General features: G+C 46.1%; 1 protein-coding gene across 1 annotated transcript in view; it reads left to right on the top strand.

The window, feature by feature from the left end:
• PRR12 (proline rich 12) overlaps positions 1-19670 on the top strand; it is a 638795-nt gene that overhangs the window by 428922 nt on the left and 190203 nt on the right. Inside the window, exon 9 of the mRNA XM_085616148.1 lies at positions 13949-16170. Within this exon, the coding sequence (XP_085472274.1) occupies positions 13949-16170 (2222 nt within the window). The remainder of the gene's footprint in view (positions 1-13948; positions 16171-19670) is intronic.

Below are 19670 nucleotides of genomic sequence, written 5' to 3' on the forward strand. Positions count from 1 at the left end.
CTTATCAGCCCCCACATAGGCTCGCCAACCTTGGTACACCACCCTGTTAGAACTCTCAGTGGTTCCAAATCAGAAGCTACATCTCACACCCTGTCTCCTCACTCAGAGCCATGGAGAAATCAGACATCCAAATCCCGGCGAACTCAACCTAGCGATTTGGCTCCTGAAGACATAGTTTGGTTATTTACAACTGCCACCAGACTGTATGAATATTCTCAAAGACGCCAGAAGACCTACTACTAGAGCGTGTTATGCAGCAAAATTGATTTTTTTTTTGTCTATTGTAACAATATCAATCCACTTGATGCTTCTGTACAGAACATAATTTGTTATCTGTTGTATTTACTGCAATGCGGACTAGCTTACACATCTATTCGTTTACATCTAGCAGCGGTAGCTGCATACTTAAAAAATAGGCAACAGTTATCTCTATTCGGAGTACCAGTGATTAAAGCCTTCATGGAAGGATTAAAAAGGGTTATACCACCAAGAATTCCCCCTGCTCCAGAGTGGAACTTAACCCGTTAACCGTGGCGTAAATTCCGCCGCGAGTGATTTATTGCGCGGGCGGGGCCGCGTCTGCCATCGGACGTGCGCAGCACTACCGAGGTAGTGCTCGCGACGGCCGACACACGCATGCGAGGGGTTAAACATAGTCCTTACAAGTCTAATGGGTCCACCTTTTGAACCAATGCACAAATGTCAGTTACAATTCCTATCGTGAAAAGTTGCTTTCCTCATAGCGATAACTTCACTAAGGAGAGTTGGTGAACTTCAGGCATTACCTATACAAGAGCCTTTCTTTCAGCTTCACAAAGATAGAGTGGTTCTTCGCACCAATCCTACGTTTTTCCCTAAAATAGTTTCTGCTTTTCATATCAATCAATCAGTTGAGTTACCTGTGTTCTATCCTCAACCTGAATCTGTAACAGAATGAGCCCTACACATAATTGATGTTAGACGTGCTATACTTTACTACATAGAAAGAACCAAAGATTGTCAGAAAACAAAGCAACTATTTGTTGCTTTTTCTCCACCTCACAAGGGCAATCCTATATCTAAGTCAGGTATTGCAAGATGGATTGTAAAATGTATCCAAACATGTTATGTTAAGGCACAGAGAACTTTGTTAATACCCCCTCGAGTGCATTATACTTGCAAAATAGGGGCTACTATGGCCTTCTTGTGAAATATTCCCTTAGCTGATATTTATAAGGCAGCAACATGGTCTACACCGCACACATTCACCAAACACTATTGTGTGGATGTGTTAGTAAGACAACAGGCAAATGTAGGCCAAGCAGTACGTAAAACTGTATTTCAAACAGCTACAACTGCTACAGGTTAGCCACCGCTTTGGGAGTTTACTGCTATATATTCTATGCAAAGCATGTGATCTACAGCTCACATGCCTCGAACGGATAATGTTACTTACCCAGTAAGCACCTGTTCTTGGCGTGTAGAGCTGTAGATTCACATGCGCCCACCCACCTCCCCGGTCTCTTGTAGTAATTGTAGTTCTTAATTCACATTCATATGCATGGACATCTCTATTCTACACATACTAACTCCATTCTCACCCTATGGGGGAAAACAATCTAACAATGGAGTTGATGCCTATGCGCATTATCACCGAAAGGAGGAGTCACCTACCTCGTGACTGGAAAGACTTCTTCGAACAAAAACAACTTGCAAACATCCGAACCCAGCACTAGATGGCAGGAGTATGCAATGCATGTGAATCTACAGCACTACATGCCAAGAACAGATGCTTACTGGGTAAGTAACATTATCCTTTTCTTACCTGCACCAAGTCCTGCTTGGTTTTAAAAATAATATACAACGAAGAAATATTTATAAAGAAAACAGTTGGTCAGAGTTCAGTCTTTGAGTGTGTGAAATAATTTCTTGACTGAGTGTGTACAATAAATGCTGAACTGATAAAGTCTTACTGCTCGCCCACACTACCTCAAATAGAGAGTAAGGTATAATCTACTTTTACATCTGTAAGCCTTTGGGGACCCATGGACTCTGTGCACACTATACCATACTTTGGTACAGTATATGCAGAACCAGCTTCCTACACACATTGCCTGACTACGGAATGTCCTGCATGTGCCTGGATGTTTTGTGTGTCAGAGCAATGTTCGGGAACGCAGTGGACTCAGGCTGCGATGTACGCTGCCTGACTACTGCATGACTGACAGGCAAGATTCTTTCAAATGCGTGCACTCACATGACACCTCCTCAGAAATTCTTGTACGCTGAACTGTTTCAGACTGTAACACTTGTGTACAGCATAATGTGGTAAGCTTGACTAATCACAGTGCACACTGGCCTAAAATATGTTGTCACAGCAGTCCGCATCGATCACATTCAGCACATTTGCCGTCTTCTTACAGGTGGTCCTTTTCGAGAGATGCTGTAGATTCTTCTGGGTTGTGGCTAAAACTGTCGCCAAATTGTGGTAGCCTCATCGAATAAACACCAAGATAACGAAGGTATAATTAAGAAGCTTTAATATTTACAGCCAAAGCCCAGGCAGCGACAGGAACAACTGCCCCATATGGAACCTTAAGCAATCAACGCCTACAACAGTCTATATTCCATTACAACATTCTATACTCCATTATGGGAACATTCTACAGTATCAAAGAGACCAGTGGAGAAACATATTGAAGTACATATCATAGAGACATGTGAATATGCATATAAAAGATAACATCACCACAACATTTCCCTTCTTCCCAATAAATATAAAACAACAATATACAAAATCTTAAAGTTGTAAGGTTACAACTTAAAGAAGCATCTCTTTGGCTTGATGACCTCCTACATTGCCATTGTCCCTCATGCACGTCTACACATGCGTCTGTTGCAGGAATACCTAGCGCAACAGTGGTCTCAGTCACAGGTTCAGTTAGACGATCGTGTGTTGATAGACCACCGCACTCATCCCTCTCTGCAGTGATAGAACACCAACAACCTATTGTTAGGGCAACCTTTCCTCAATACTGTTCGCTACATCACTCTCATAACGGACTATTCACTCACAGATTGGGGTGCATACTTGCGAGACCTGTCAGAACAAGGTCTCTTGGATGCCAAATACTGGTGTATCCATATCAACTACCTACAGCTTCAAGCTTTTTACCAAGCATTAAAAGAGTTCCTACCTCACCTAATGTGCAAGGCTGTTCTAGTCAGTACGGACAATATAACAACCATGTAGCTACACAAACAGGGAAAGGGGGGTGGTACACATTCTGCACAATTGTCTCACCTATCCCAGACCATTTAGGGGTGGGCTTTACATCAAAAAATGAATCTGTTAGCAGAATACCTTCTGGGAACAGACAACAAATGTGCAAACCTCCTCAGCAGGATGCAGCAACAAGTCCATGAGTTGGAAGTTCACCCCAAGTTCTCTTCCCATACTTCCACAAATGGGGGTTCCCTCAAATAGATCTGTTCGCAACCACAGAAAATTTCACATGTCCAAACTTTGCATCCAGGTTCCCACACTCACAATAAAAGGGCAACATATTTGCCAACGCCTTTCCTCCTTTCACTCTTCCATTTTTGGGCAGGAAGCTCAGGCATACATCTCTCCCACTAATATTAATAGCTCCTACATGGGCCCATCAGCCCTGGTTCACAGGGCCTCTCTCTAGTACCCCGCAAGAAGCTCCTTAACAGGCTGGATCTTCTCACTCAGAACCATAGAGAAATCAGGCACCTAGATCCCAAGGCTCTCAACCTTGTGATCTGGCGCCTGAGGTCATTTAGTTTAGTTACTTAAATCTACCACCAGAATGTATGACCATTCTTAAAGAAGCCTGTAAGCCTACCACTAGCGAAAATAGGCAATACATATCTTTATTCAAAATAACTCATTAAACCCTTCATGGAGAGGCTTAAGAGTAATTCTGCCGCAGGTTCTACCTGCACCCCCATGAAATCTTAACATTGTTCCTACATGCCACATCGGACCTCCATTTGAGGTCATGCACAACTGCGCCCTTCAATTTCTATCTCGGAAGGTGACCATTTTGATTGCCATAACTTCACTTAGACACGTTGGTGAGCTCCAGGAATTAACCTTTTAGGGGCCTTTCTTCCAGCTCCAAAGAGACTGGGTGGTCCTCCGTACCAACCCTGAATTTCTCCCAAAAATTCTCTCTCACTTTCATCTTAATCTATTGAGTTGCCAGTTTTCTTCCCTCAACCAGACTCAGTTGTGGAGAGAGCTCTCTACACATTAGGTGTCAAAAGGCCTATTATGTTTTACACTGATAGAACTAAAACTTTTTAGGAAAAATAAACATGTGTTGCGTTTTTACCACCTCATAATGGACATCAGGTATTTCCAGATAGATAGTTAACTGTATTTAAACCTGTTATGCTCAAGCCAAGAGGACATTACTTGCACATCCTAGAGCCCACTCTGTTCATAAAAAAGGAGCATCCATAGCTTTTGTGGGAACATTTTAATAGCTGAAATATGCAACACAGCTACATTGTGTACACTGCACACTTTCACGAAAGATTATTATGTGTATGTTTTAATACGCCAGCAAGCAAATGTAGGACAGGCAGTGCTCACAGGTTAGCCACTGCGTCTTAGGAGGACTGGTTTATAGTCTATTAAAAGAATGTGTATCCAGAGCCAAACATGCCTCGAATGGAAAATGTTATTCACCCTGTAAGCATCTGTGGTATGTAGTGCTGTAGATTAACATGTATCTGCTCCCCCTCCGGACCTGTTGCCATTGAGGTTTACTTATTACACACATGGACATCTCTTTAGTTACACTTCTATTACACTCCATTCTCATCTGCCTGCCGGAAAATGATCGAACAATGGAGCCTATACCTATGCGCATTATCACCAAGAGGAGGAGTCACTCTACCTCGTAGCTCAAAATATTTATTTGAAGAAAAACAACTTGCACTCATCCAGACCAAACACTGGATGGCAGGAGTATGCAAAGCGTGCGAATCTACAGCACTGCATGCCACGAACAAATGCTTACCGAGTAAGTAACATATTCCTTTATGCTGCTTGGGCCAGTAGCAGCCTGGTCAGCTCAACTCATGACTTATTGGAGATTCCATTAATTAAAAATGATTGCTGCATTTAAATGCATTTTAAGCATTACAATGCAATGGTCTCACTGAATTTATTATTTTGCTCATCATGTAAAGTGCAGATAAGCCCCACTGGGTTGTGAGTGGAATCCCCTCATTTAAGATCAGTATGACATCATCATGACATAGCCTTAAATGAGAAGATACCCTCATGAACTGGGTTTGCCAGATGGTCGGTAAGAAACCCTGGTAGCCTTTGCACCCTACATGCCCTTCTTGACCCATTTCTATTAAAACTGTAAACACATTTCAACAGTTGCCTCTTCCTTTGAAATATGTTGCACAGTCATGCATCATTAAGTTTTAGACAAACAAAATATTTCTGTGAGTTTCCAAAACTGGCTTCAGCATGCTTTTATGCTAAAGGTCGTTTCATGACACTTGGGCCACAATAAAGGACTGGCACATGCAGTCAGGTCTTTTAACTTTCACTGGCCTGGCTGGAGTGAGACATTTTAAGCATGCAAGCCTTTCCGCCTGTTCCTATTTTCCTATTACAGATCTCACCGAAGAACAATGTGGCTGTTCTGTCAATCATCAGAAAACCTTCTGTCATAATTCTCACTGGTTAGGAACAGCGTCTTAGAAAAGGTTGTGCCTAAAAGGGGGTTATAAATATGCTCTATAAAATGTAAGGACTGTAGTGGAATCAGAAAGGGAGCAACCTTAAACACAACAAACGAATAAACCAAATCAAAATCCATGCAGTTATTTAAAGCATACTTACATGACAGTCATCATGAACATAATATAAATTAGTTGTTTCAAACCATTGTGACTAATAGGCAAGACTATTATACAAGGCAAAAGGCTGAGCTGGCCCTGCAGGAAATAGAGTGCTTGACACACAAATGCCTGCAGCCAACATCTAAATCACAGAGCAACATTGCCATTTTAATCAAACATAATGTCATTGACTTCATGCACACTGGATGGATGAGTTACAATCATCCCCATGGGTTTCAGTCTTTAACCTGCACTTTAGCTCTGGATAGTCATGTCCATTTCTACAGTACGCACTTAGTCCCTCCTGAGCCTTCTCAGACCTGAGACTTCGTCTTTTTAATACTTGACAATTCACCTTAATTTGATATTCTAGTGGATGGACATTGACTGCTATCAGCTATCCCTGTCAGTGTATGGAAGAACAAAGAATACAAACTGCTAAATACACAACACATGCTCAGTAAAAGACAAATAACTAGAGGAAATTGTTACAGCTAGTGTGAAACATAGAAATGAACTAAAAAATATAATGCTTACTAATATTTATCAGTAGACCATAAAACGCGTTTTCAAAAGCAGAACTGTTCTGCATCAACCCCTTAAAGTTACATGGGCCTAGCTCTACATTAAGAGCAGCAGGTTCTACTAAATAGCAGCAAGTATCTGAAAGAAACAGTTAATTATAGATTCTTTACCTTAGAATTACCCCCAGGTGTCAGACTGGATCCGGAAAGTTTTTAGTCAGCAGTACCCCTGCGCGTTGGAAGGTGGCGTCGGACAACTCCACGTCTGTCGTCATGGTCGATGGGATGACGTTGCGGTAGCTACATAGATGCCACCCTCGCGAGCTGACGTCAGTTCTTTTTTTTTTCGCACCAGCAAGCTCAGATCCGGAGAGAGCGGTACCCCCAGTCATTTTGTCGAATTTGTTTTTGAGTCTCAACCGACTCCTGCTGCAAGGGGGATGCCTGGCTAAAGGCATGCAGTTCCTGTAACCAACTAATGTCGGTGACTGATCTGCACCGCGTGTGCCTCTACTGCCTGGAGCGCGACCATGACCCCAAGTCGTGCTCCGACTGCCGAACCATGGCCCTGAAGTCTTTAAAAGAGCGGTCCCGAAAGCTCCTCGAGGCCCTGCAGTCGGGTCAGCTTCACTCAAGGCCCTGTTTGCGTGGGAGGTGGAGGGACCGATCGCGGAGTCATCATCACTCCTCTTCCAAGTCTTCGCACTCTGGGTCAGGTAAGTCGAAGCACAAGAAGAAGTCTTAAGTAGCATCGTCGCTCTTTGACTTCCCCTCGGCCGTCGCGACGAAGGGTGCGGGTGGTGCCCCTCCCGTGACTCCGTGTGCGGAGCCTTCAGGGTAGACTCCGGCCTTCCCGGGACCAGGAGCGACCCCTGCCTAGCTTCATCAATTTTATGAAGCGATGCACGCCGTCTTTGGGCAGCCCGACCCCGCCAGCGCGCCTTTGGGCCCCGCGGACTCGGCTGGGGTCCCTAGGCCTTCGACGCTGGCAACTTCGGCCTCTGCACCGCAGGGCCCCCTTGGATCCAGGTCTGGATACTGACCGTTTGACCTCGTTACATCTCCACCGGCACCACGTCCGCAGCCGACGCCGGATGGACCCCCATCCGCCGTCGACCCCAGCTTCAGCCCGATGTGGACACGGAGCCAGACCAGCGTCGGGTACTTTTGTCCCTGTGTTCCACCCTGGCCATTTTCAGCCAGATTGGCAGCCAGAGGAGGGGGATGAAGACTGGCAGGGGTCTCGTGACCCTTTGACAGACCAGATGCAGTACGATCCGGACTGGAGAGAGGAACTGGGGGATGCCAGTGGTCTGGATACCTCCCCTAACCTAGGTATGTTGTCTCCTCCTACCGTGGCTACGGAGGAGTGCGCGTCATACGCAGTCGTGTTGCGTAAGGCGCCCGAGGCTCTCCACCTCGAGCTACCTACGGTGGCAGTCAGGACTAACCTCCTGACAGAGGTCCTTCACCCTGCAGCAAGCTCTTCGAAGCCCCTGCTGCCGTTTAAAGAAGCCCTCACAGACATCCTTTTGGGCACGTGGTCCAGGCCCAACACAGGGGCTCCCGTGGACAGGATGATTGCCTGACGCCACCGCCCGGCCCTGGGCGACCCCACTTTCCTCTACCAACACCCCACCCTTGAGAGCGTGGTGGTTCAAGCCTCCACTTCTAAAGGCGCCTTCCCTACCGCACCACCGGATAGGGAATCTAAAAAGCTGGACCACCTTGGAAAGAAAATGTTTTCTTCCGCCAGCTTCGGACTGCAGTCGGTAAACACTGCATGTCTGTTGGGCCGTTACACCCACTCTGTGTGGGATACAGTGGCGCAGGTGCTGCCTCAGTGCCCGGAGGAGGCCCGGGCCGTACTCTCACGTGCAGTTGCTGAGGGGAGAGACGCAGCTAAGTTCACCATCCGCTGTGGACTGGATACCGCCGACGCACTTGGCAGGACGATTTCCACGTCAGTAACCCTTCGACGCTACGTTTGGTTGCGTTGGACTGGTTTCTCCGGAGATGTCCAATCCACCCTTAGGGACATGCCCATTGATGGCCGTCGCCTCCTTGGGCCTCTCCACCACCCTCCCTGCGCAGTCTGCGTTTCTCCCCAGGGGTGCCCTGCTACGTCCCGCCCAGAGCCACAGGCCGGCGCAAGCTGTTCAGCCCAAGCGCGGCCGGGAACCACCGGCGTGGTTCTGGGGATCAGTGAGCAGGCCAGTCCACCACAGCCCCTTCTGCAGCAGCCTCCAAACCCTCCTAGTCTGACCTATTAGGGCCACCAAACACCAGTGGGCGGCAGGATCCGCCATCACCTCCCCCACTGGTGCGCCATCACATCGGACAGGTGAGATTTGCAAATAGTCTGACGGGGCTACTCCCTCTCCTTCGAGACTACCCCTCCTTTCATGCCACCTCAGTACCTTCACATGTCAGAGGATCACCTGGCCCTTCTCCAACAGTAAGTTTCGGCCCTCTTGGCCAAGGGTGCCATTGAGTGCATTCCTGCCCCAGAAGTAGGTCATGGTTGCTATTCGTACTACTTTCTGGTACCCAAGAAGGACAAAGGCCTTCGTCCTATCTTGGATCTCAGGAACGTCAACCGCTTCCTCCGGAAGGAGTAGTTTAAGATGTTGACGCTCGCTCAGGTCTTGTCTGCCCTCGACCCTGGTGACTGGATGGTAGCTTTGGACCTGCAGGACGCTTACTTTCACATCCCCGTCCTGCCTGCCCACCGGCGTTACCTGCGGTTCACAGTGCTCCACTTTGGCCTTACCAGCACCCCTCGGGTGTTCACGAAAGTGATGGCGGTGCTCGCATCTCATCTGCGCAGATCAGGGGTTCCAGTCTTCCCCTATCTCGATGACTGGCTGTTGAAGGCGGGCTCGCTCCAGGCTGCCGTCTCCCACCTCCAGACTACGGCCGACCTCCTGCATTTGCTGGGGTTCTCCATCAGCAAGCCGAAGTCACACCTGACCCCCTCTCAGAAGCTCCTCTTCATCGGAGCGTTCCTGGATACAACGCAGTTTTGAGTTTATCCTCCTGAACAGCGAGTCCAGGATATTCAGGCGATGATTCCGATCTGCTGGGCCTCATGGCCTCCTGCATCCTGCTGGTCGATCATGCCAGGTGGCATATGCAGGCTCTGGAGTGGGGCCCGAAGTTCCAGTGGGCGCAGCCTCAGAGGAATCTGTTTGATTGCGTCCAGATCTCAGACGGCACTGCACAACAATTGCAGTGGTATCTCACGAACCAGAATTGGGTCAACAGCAGATCCCTCTCCCTTCCCCAGCCAAAACACACAGTGGTGACAGAAGCATCCCTTCTGGGATGGGGCGGCCACATGGGAGAGGCGGAGATCAGAGGCCTCTGGTCTCCGGCAGAGTCCGGGCTCCACATCAACCTTCTGGAGCTTCAGGCGATCCGTCTTGCACTCAAAGCATTCCCATTTCCTCTGCCCAGGGAAGAGTAGTGCAGGTGTTCACGGACAACACCACCGCCATGTGGTACTGCAACAAACAAGGCGGGGTAGGGTCGTGGACCCTATGTCAAGAGACCCTCTGCCTCTGGACATAGCTGGAACATCAGGGCATATCGTGGTGGTTCAACACCTAGCAGGTTCACTGAATGCCAGGGAGGACAAACTCAGCCTCAAGTGCATGATGGATCACAAATGGTTAAGTCGGAAGTGGTGCAAGGTTTCTTTCAGCAGTGTGGAGAGCCTCGGTTAGATCTAATCGCCACCGAAGAGAACGCGCAATGTCAGCAATTCTGTGCGTTTAAATTTCCAAGGCGGCACTCGCTAGGCAACGCTTTACGCGAGTGGAGTTGCGGTCTTCTATACGTCTTTCCGCATATACCACTTCTGCCCAGAGTGCTGAAGAAGATCAAGCGCGACCGGGCCCAAGTCATTCTTGTGTTTCTGGATTGGGCACAAAGAGTCTGGTATCTCGAGCTGCTCAACATGGCCATCGATCCTCCGATCAGATTGCGATCTTCTGTCGCAGCAGCAGGGGACGGTCCTCCACCCGAACCTGTCCAGTATCCACCCTCTTGCGTGGAGATTGAGCGGCTGCAGTTGACGTCATTTGACTCGCCTCCCGAAGCCTGTGATATAATCTTGGCAGCCAGGCGTCCCTCCACTAAGACGGTATACGCATGCAGATGGAATACATTTGTGGCATGGTGCACAGCAAAGGCTGTGGATCCCCTTTCTGCCCCTCCATTTCAGCCTTCCTCAGGCTACCTGATGAGCCTTCTCTTTTCAAGTCCCCCGTTTTAAATAGATTTCTTAAGGGCATTACTCATCTTTTTCCTCCTGTTCCCTTCGTAATGACCCAGTGGGACTTGAACTTATATCTGACATATCTTATGTGCTCTCCCTTTGAGCCACTACACAACTGGCCTCTCAGACTTTTCACTTTGAAAACTGCTTTTCTGGTGGCCATCACCTCTGCGCGCAGGGTGAGTGAGCTACAAGCTCTATCTTCTAAGCCTCCCTTTCTGGCTGTTCATCCGGGCAAGGTTGTCCTTAGAACTAGACCTTCCTTTCTTCCCAAGGTGGTTACTTCTTTCCACATTGGCCAAACCATCACTTTGCCCACCTTCTTTCTGCCTCCTTCGAAAGAGGAAGAGAGGCTCCACCATCTGGATCCAAACCGTGCGCTTTCTTTCTACTTGGATCGTACATAACCATTCTAGGTGGACGACCAGCTCTAGGTTGGTTACGTGGGCACTAAGAGAGGTCGGGCCGTGCACAAAGGGACCATCTCCAGGTGGGTCGCTCTGTGCATCAAAGCCAGCTATTCTTTGGCTAAGAAGGAGCCTCCTGTGGGGCTGCGTGCCCATTCCACCATGGCGACGGCAGCTACTACTGCTTTTGTTCGGGGAGTCCCCCAGTGACATCTGTCAGGCAGCTACGTAGGCATCGCTGCACACGTTTACGAGACACTACTGCCTGGACAGCCAAGTCCAGAGAGACGGCTTCTTTGGCTGTTTTGTTCTCCAGGACTTTCTGGTGTGAACTTGGTTCGCAGACCCACCTCCAGGGTTGGTATTGCTGGGTATCTATTCTAGGGTAAGGAATCTATAACTACAGTCTCTTTCAGATGAACAAGTTACTTACCTTCGGCAACGATGTATCTGTAAGAGACATATGTAGTTATAGATTCCTTACTGCCCTACCCATCCTCCCTGTTCTGCAAACTGGCTTCTAGGGATAGGCTTCTAGGCCCCTAGTTATGTGCACCAGTGGTCAGTGTCTTGCATGGCTCTGCGCTTCTGACTTGGAAAGTCGTGGCAGAACTGACGTCTGCGCGCAGGGGCGGCGTCTAAGTAGACACTGCAATGTCATCCCAGCGACCACGATGCCGACGACGGACGGGGAATCGACTGACGCCACCTACTGACACGCAGGGGTACTGCTACGAAAAATATTCTCTGGATCCGGTCTGGAGCCTGGGGGTAATTCTAAGGTAAGGAATCTATAATTACATAGGTCTCTTACAGATACATCATTCATGAACAAGTTACTTACCTTCGATAACAATATATCTGTAAGAAACATAGGTTAGTTATAGATTCCTTACTGCCCCACCCATCCTCCCCGTTCTGCGAACTGACTTCTAGGGTTAAGGACATCATTTCAGGGCCCTGGTTTTGTGCTCCTGTGGTCAGTGTCTTGCCTGGCTCTGCGCTTCTGGCATGGAAAGTCGTGTACAGAACTGACGTCAGCTCTCGAGGGCGGCGTCTATGTAGCTACCGCAGCGTCATCCCAGCGACCACGACGACGGACATGGAGTCGACCGGTGCGCAGGAGTACTGCTGACGAAAAACGTTCCGATCCAGTCTGACGCCTGGGGGTAATTCTAAGGTAAGGAATCTATAACTAACTTATGTTTCTTACAGATACATTGTTACCGAAGGTAAGTAACTTGTTCCTTAAGTCACAAAGCAATTTTCCCAACTAGTGATGAGGCAACTGCCAGTGTGTTTTATTTAAGTAAAATAAGTGGTAACCCAAAATAAGAGATTTAGGGTGTACATAATGCACAGGAAACAAATCCAGATTATCACTATTCTGTAACCCTCCCAATCCAACCAGTCTACTAGTGGAGGCCTCTGTCCTGGTATGTACACAATCCCTTCCAGCCACTGTGTCTTGCAGGTGTAACCTTGTTAACTGACTCATAACAAAAACTTGTGAAATACTTTTCACGCCATGGCGAAAGAAAAATCCATGCAAGGGGTATATTGTGCAGTAAAATATAGCCTAGATTTTAAAATAGCAGTGGGGCACGCAACATTATAGAATCAGTTTGTTAGGGTGAGCCTCATTCTCGCCTTCTACTAGACATATTGTGTGTGTGCGTGTGTTTGTGTATTGCTGTGAATTCTGAAAATTAAACCACCTGTGTTTAATATTAGAAAATGCTGTTGGTGTTTCAGTGAAAACCTGTTTGATACCGCTTTGGCCAGCTGCAGTCTGGCCAGTTCGGCGCATGGCATTACTGGAGATTCCATTCATTAAAAATGATTACTGCATTTAAATGCATTTGAAACACTTCAACACAATGGTCTCAATTAGTTTATTCTTTTGCTCGTCATCTAAAGTGCAGGTGGCAGGTAAACCCTATTGGTGTTGTAGCATTCCTACATGTCCAATTGGGGGGAGTAAGAGCTTGGCTTAGAAATATTTGAGGAATCCTGAGTTAAGATTTGGACGAGCTAAGCCACTTCGCCAATTTACTCTGAATGTAAGGGAAATGTATACAAGTCTCTTGTGCTGTGGTACCTCGCACCTGTGTGCCTAAGAGCAAAATGTTGATCCTTTGAGGTTTGTTGTAAGGGCTGCAGACTGGCTGATATAATGCTTCACAGCTGCTGGTCTTGTAGGATTTCAGGGCTGTTTTTGAAATAAATATTGTTGTGTCTCAACAATATAGAATAGAGTTACAACTAAATCTTCTGATGCTGTTGTTGGTAGACACAAGGATTCCACCAACTATATTCTCAAAACACAAACTCTTGCCTTGTTTGATATTGGTGGCAAGGCTCACCAGTGTGCATACTGGGCATAACCCCCTCCCCCCCCCCCCCCCCCCCCTGCAACTGACAGCAATGTGTGGTGGGACAAAAATTGTCTATATGTGCACAGCTCTGGTTGAGAATACGATGTGCAGATTTAAGAACATGTATATTGAGGGATCAGAGTTCCAACATGTAGTTTGGGGACTGATGTCTGATATGCTGTATAAATCTGGGGTGTGTCAGATGAGTTCTTTTTTCAGACACCAACTAATCCACAAGGTACTGTATCTATTATCAAGAGTTTGTGATTTTTTTTACTGCCTTTGTTATTGCAAGAGTTCTTGTCCCTGTCATAATGGATACGATTATGTATTCATATGGACTTTGCCTACTACGTTCCTCCTATGCTACACTGTGAAACTCAGCATCAACTGCAATTAAAATACATTTGCTGAAAATGTTACCCAAGAACCTTTTTCAACAAAGCACTGAAATGTCTTCTTTCCTTCTCTCCATTCTAGAAGACAGACCCTGCCCAAGACTCCTAGCAGCAAATCCCTAATCTTAACAAAACCAGAGAAAATAGAAAAACCTGAGAGGCTGGAGAGGCCAGAGAGGCTTGAAAAAGTGGACACTGTTGCAAAATCTGAAATGGTACCGAAGGCTGAAATGGTGGTGAAGAGTGAAATGGTGGTGAAAGGTGAAATAGTCGCGAAGGGTGAAATGGTGGCGAAGGGGGAAATAGTGGCAAAAGCTGAAATGGTGGCAAAAGCTGAAAATGTGACTCAAGTTGAAATGTTAGCAAAACCTGCAATTGTATCAAAAGCTGACATGACAGCAAACACTGAATTTGTGACAAACACCGACGTGGCAGCAAAAGCTGAAATTGTGACAAAAACTGACATGGCAGCAAAAGCTGAATTTGTGACAAAAACTGAAATAGTAGAAACAGCCAAAATGAATGGGACGCCGGGTATATCGTGTGAAGCAGAGACGTCTGCAAAAGGAGAAATGGTTGGAAGGATAGAAACTGTTGAACCATCGGAACAAATGGACATGCCAGAAGAAGTAGATGTAGTGGATCAAGTGGACAAAGTGGAAAACGCAGACACAGTGATGGGCACAAGGGAGAACATAGACACGATAGTAAAAATGGACACAATAGAAAAAATGGACACGATGGAAAAAATGGACACGATGGAAAAAATAGACACGATGGAAAAAATACACACAATGGAAAAAATTGACACAATGGAAAAAATAGACACATTGGAAAAAATAGACACAATGGAAAAAAAGGACACAATGGAAAAAATGGACACAACGGAAAAAATGGACACAATGGAAAAAGTGGACACAATTGAGAATGTTGAAATGGTGGAAGAAATAAATAAATTGGAAAGGTCATTGAAGGAAAGAAAAGTGCACAAGGGTGAAAGGCACTCAAAGGCAAATAAACTGGACAGGGTCGAAAAAGCACAAAAGTGTAAAAAAACAGATAAGGGTGAAAGGCCACCAAAGTCAAGTAAAGCAGACAGAGTTGATAGGCCACCAAAGATAGATAAAATTGAGAAGGTGCATACGCATCCAAAACTTCATAAAGTAGAAAAGGGTGAGCGACAGCTTAGGGCTGAAAAAATGGAGGAGGTTGACACTCCCCCTGTGTTGGATAAAGTTGATACAGTTGAAACACCATCAAAGTTGACCAAAGTTGAGGTAGTTGAAATGGCACCCCCGGCAGATATGTTGGAGACAGTAGAAAAACTACCCATGGTACAAAAAGTAGAAAGACCACCCAAGGCACATAAAGCAGCAAAGGCTGAAAGGCCACCCAAGCCTAGTAAAGCTGAGAGATTGGAAAGACAGTTAAAAGCAGATAGACCTGAAAAATCTGAAAGACCACCAAAGTCTGACAAAGTAGACAAGGTTGAAAGATCACTGAAACTAGAGAAGGGTGAAAGGCCACCAAAAGGAGATAAAGTAGAGAAGGTTGAAAAGCTCCTCAAAGCAGAGAAGATAGAAAAAATGCTGAAGTTTGATAAAGTAGAAAAGACTGAAAAGCCACCAAGAGCAGATAGAATAGAAAAAGTTCCAAAACACCCAAAGACCGATAAAGTAGAAAAGGCTGATAGGCCATCGAAGCCGAATAAAGTAGAGAAGGTTGAAAGACTGCCAAGGGCAGATCGAGTAGAGAAGGCTGAAAGAGTACCAAAGCCCGATGACGTGGAGAAGGCTGAGAGTTTTTCTTTGGCACCTATTCTAGAGAAGGTAGAACCTTCTGTGATGACAAACACAATGGAAAGGTTTGAGACGCCAATAAAAGCAGAGAAAATTGAAAAAATTGAAAAACATGCTAGAGTAGATAAAATGGAAAAATTGGGTCGGACAGAGAAGGTGGAAAGATCTCCTAGAGGAGAGAAATCATCAAAAGCAGAGAAGCTTGAGAAGCCAGAAAGACTTGTAAAGGCAGATAAGATGGAAAGGCTAGAAAGATCTGCTAAACCAGAGAGAGTATTACGTGCTGAAAAGACTGAAAAACATCCGAAGGCTGAAAAAGCTGAAAAGCTAAATAAGATGGAGAAACCTACCCGAATAGAGTCATCGCCCAAATCTGCTACAAAATCCAAACAAAAGCAGCCCAAGATCAAGGCGGAACCACCACCTAAGAAACGAAAAAAGTGGTTGAAAGAAGTAGCATCTTCATCGGACTCGGATTCATCCCCTGATCAGCAAAGTGAGGACGGTAAGTCTTTGCTTTAGGCTCTCTTTCTTGTAAATATCTAATGCTCTCATTTAGAGAGCATATTGTGTAGCTGGTACCTTATGATTCTGAAAACAACCCGGGTGTCTGACAAACTACCAAGTAGGCAAATCTTGCCTGCAGATTGATTTATATGTGTTGTAGAGTTATACATATACAATTCAGCATCCTAACTACCATTATTGTACAATGGCTGTATTTCAGCAAACAACTTTTTTATTCGAATGATAAGTTGTGAAATATAGAATGAGCTGAAATGAGCTGATCAGTTGTATGAAATTCTGAAATAATGTATTTAATTAATTTAATGACGTATATGAACTTTTTCCCATTAACCTGTTCTTTAACATTTTCCAACTGATTTTCATCTCCAGTATGGTGAAACCATATTGGCAAATATGCCCCATACTCAACTTCCCCACTTCTCTGTAGAGAAGTGTCTGTCTTTACTTTCCCCTGCCCCATATCCCTTTCCCAAATCTTTTCCCATCCAGTGTTTTTGCAAATTTCTAACAAAGCAGATGTTCCGGTTGGTGACTCTACAGGTCGTTTCTTGCGTCTGTAAACTTACAAGATACGTACTTTCATGACCAAATATAAATGGAATGCTGTCAATACCCAAGTTTCATGTTACTATCAGCAGTATCAATTCAAAGCTCTACCTTTCAATACTTACTTGGTGCCCCTTAATAACCCAAAATGCAAGTTTTAGGGAACTGGGATGACTTAGTCCATGTAACTCCTGGTCTGAAACTTGTGCTGTGGTGATGGCATATCAGCAACTGACCATTCAAAGGTGTAGTGTTACATCAACAAGAAGTGCAATTCTTCTTGACCCAGACTCAGTTAACAAGGTTAAACAGAGCATCTTCAGGAGTTGTGAGTGAGTGGCCTCTGGGCACATGAAAATAGGCTATTGGACAAACGTTCCGAAACTCTAGGCAGTGAGATTAAAGATTTGCGAAACTCAGCTTAGCAGCCTGGTGCCTGAATACATAGAGTTTGGACATTTGAACTTACCGCAAAGAACAATGGAAATACTAAAGGAGGCAAGAAAAAAGGCCACAAGACAATGCTACGCAGCTAAGTGGAACAGTACACCATATGGTGTACAGAAAACAATACCCTAAATTCGATTTCCACACAGGAAACAGTGCTCATATATCTTACACACTTGCTTGACAGTAACATCAACTACCCAAGCCTCAAGGTGCACCTGGCAGCAATTGTAGCCTACACCAGGGGAGATTCTTGTAAAAGTGTCTTCACAGCACCAGTCATCAAGACAAACCCGGAAAGGTCCGAGAGGATTGCACCCCAAAGAAAGGCTCCAGCCCCAAAGTCTTAAGACAACTAATGACAGCACCATTCGACCCCATGCTCAAAGCAAAACTCAGATACATCACTATAAAGATTGCCTTCTTAATAGCTATAACATCTCTACAGAAAGTAAGTGAACTACAAGCATTACAGATGAAAGAACAATACATACAAATCCACAATGACAAAAGTTATCCTAAGGACAAACCCTCAATTCCTAACTAAGGTAGTAAGCAAATTTCTCATGAACCAAAGCATACAGCTAGCAGTCTTCTTCAAAAACCCACAAACACAACTAGAAAAAAGCCTTCATATCCTGGACGTTAGAAGGGCTTAACTATGCTATCTCCATCTTATTGTACAAATCATCAAATGACTCACGCTTGCCCAGGCTAAGCACAGGCACCCCAGTCAGAACAGCTACGTAGGGCTGGCAGGCAGGGGGAAGGTTAACATTATAAGCCCTACCACCCCTTGCCTGTCTGCTGTACGTGGGCCTTTACAGGCTTAGCTAATTTAGGTGTTGGGGTCTCAGGTGAGCTAGGGGCTACAGGCATGGCGGCTGGGGTAATAGGGTTTGCATTACCAGGGATGCCGGAAGCTGTGGGACATGCCGTCTTTTTATTTAGGATGTTGTTAACGACCTTAGGGGTCTTTGATTTATCTGCAGGTTTAGTTGCTGATGACCCTAATTTCCTCCCCAACCCTGCAGCCATAACAGTAGGGTGCGAAACACGATCAGGCACTACAGGTGCGACTGGTATGGTGCCTGCAGTAGTGGCTGTGCTTTGTAGAACTATAGGTGGCTCCCTGCTGTCAGTTCCTCCCCCTGGGTCATCCTCCCTAATTCTTAACTGCAATTTGATAAATGATTTTAGGGAGAAAAAATTATCCAGGGTTGCCTGCTCCAATTTATCCACCCGCTCTGAGAGCCCCCTGATTTTGTCTAACACCGGGAGGAGTAGGGATTTCATCATTTTCTCCAAGTTTGCGGAAAGTAAGGGATCCAGGGGTAAAGGCGCTGGGAGACCAACAGACAGTACTTCGCAGCCACTGGCCGCTGGCCCTCCCAATGTGCCCTCCCCCTTCTCTCCCTGCAGCAAGCAGGGATCCCGCCCCACTGTCTTATGTGGGCCACCCGTCCTGACGCCAACCCACCTGGGTCTCTTAAGGTCTTTAGCCAATCTACTTTTCCTTGGGGTGGGCAATCTTTTCCTTTTAGTGGGGACTGGATGAATTTCCGCCTGCACCACCAGGACCGGTGGGGGGGGCAATATTGAATGGGTAGGGGGATTAACCAAGGACAACAAAGAAGTGACTGCCTCGTTAGCCATGGGATCTGGGGCCATATTGTGTTCAGCTTGGAGTGCCGAGGCTGTCAAAATTTCCAGACCATCTATGCTGGCTCTCAGGGCCGCCACCCGAGGGTGGTCCAAGGGAGAAGGGGCAGGGACAAGGGGCTCCTGTGGTCGCTCTGGGGAGGGCACCAAGGCTATCGAGCCCAGCGATGATCGTCTAGAGCCAGGGGGTCCTCGTGATAGTCGGCGCTATCTACCGTAGACCAAAAAAAATCCATAAAGGCAATACATTTTTCATCTCTCACTCAAAGTCCAACATGGCAGCACCCGTGACAAAGGGGACAATTGCATGTTGGATTGTAGAGGCAATTTAAGTTTACTATGCCTCAGCAGGAAAAACTCTAAACAAACGGCCAAAAGCCCACTCAACAAGGAAAAAAGGGGCAACCCTGGCCTTCATGGCTAATGTGCTAATAGACATTATATGTGGTGCGGCAACATGGGCATCCCCACACACCTTCACCGAACATTACTGTGTGGATATACAAATGACTAAGGAAGCTCAATTGGGACAAAAGGTACTTCAACATCTGTTCGCAGAGACTTCCTCATCTTACCACAACCACCCCAAGGAGCGAGAAACCACTACATAATCTAATGCACAGAATGTGAATCCAGCAAAGAATTCATGCTGTAAAACAAAATGGTTAATTACCAGTAGGAGTAGTTTTGCAGCTGGAAGAGTTTTCTGGATTCACATTCGACTTGCCCACCTCCCCCCTGAGGAGGAATGCAAACAGGTGGGGGCAAAAGATCACTTAAACCAAAGAACTAACATCTAAAGACAACAAGATTTAAGAGATA

Source organism: Triturus cristatus, chromosome 7 (assembly GCF_964204655.1).
Source record: "Triturus cristatus chromosome 7, aTriCri1.1, whole genome shotgun sequence".
Taxonomy (NCBI): domain Eukaryota; kingdom Metazoa; phylum Chordata; class Amphibia; order Caudata; family Salamandridae; genus Triturus; species Triturus cristatus.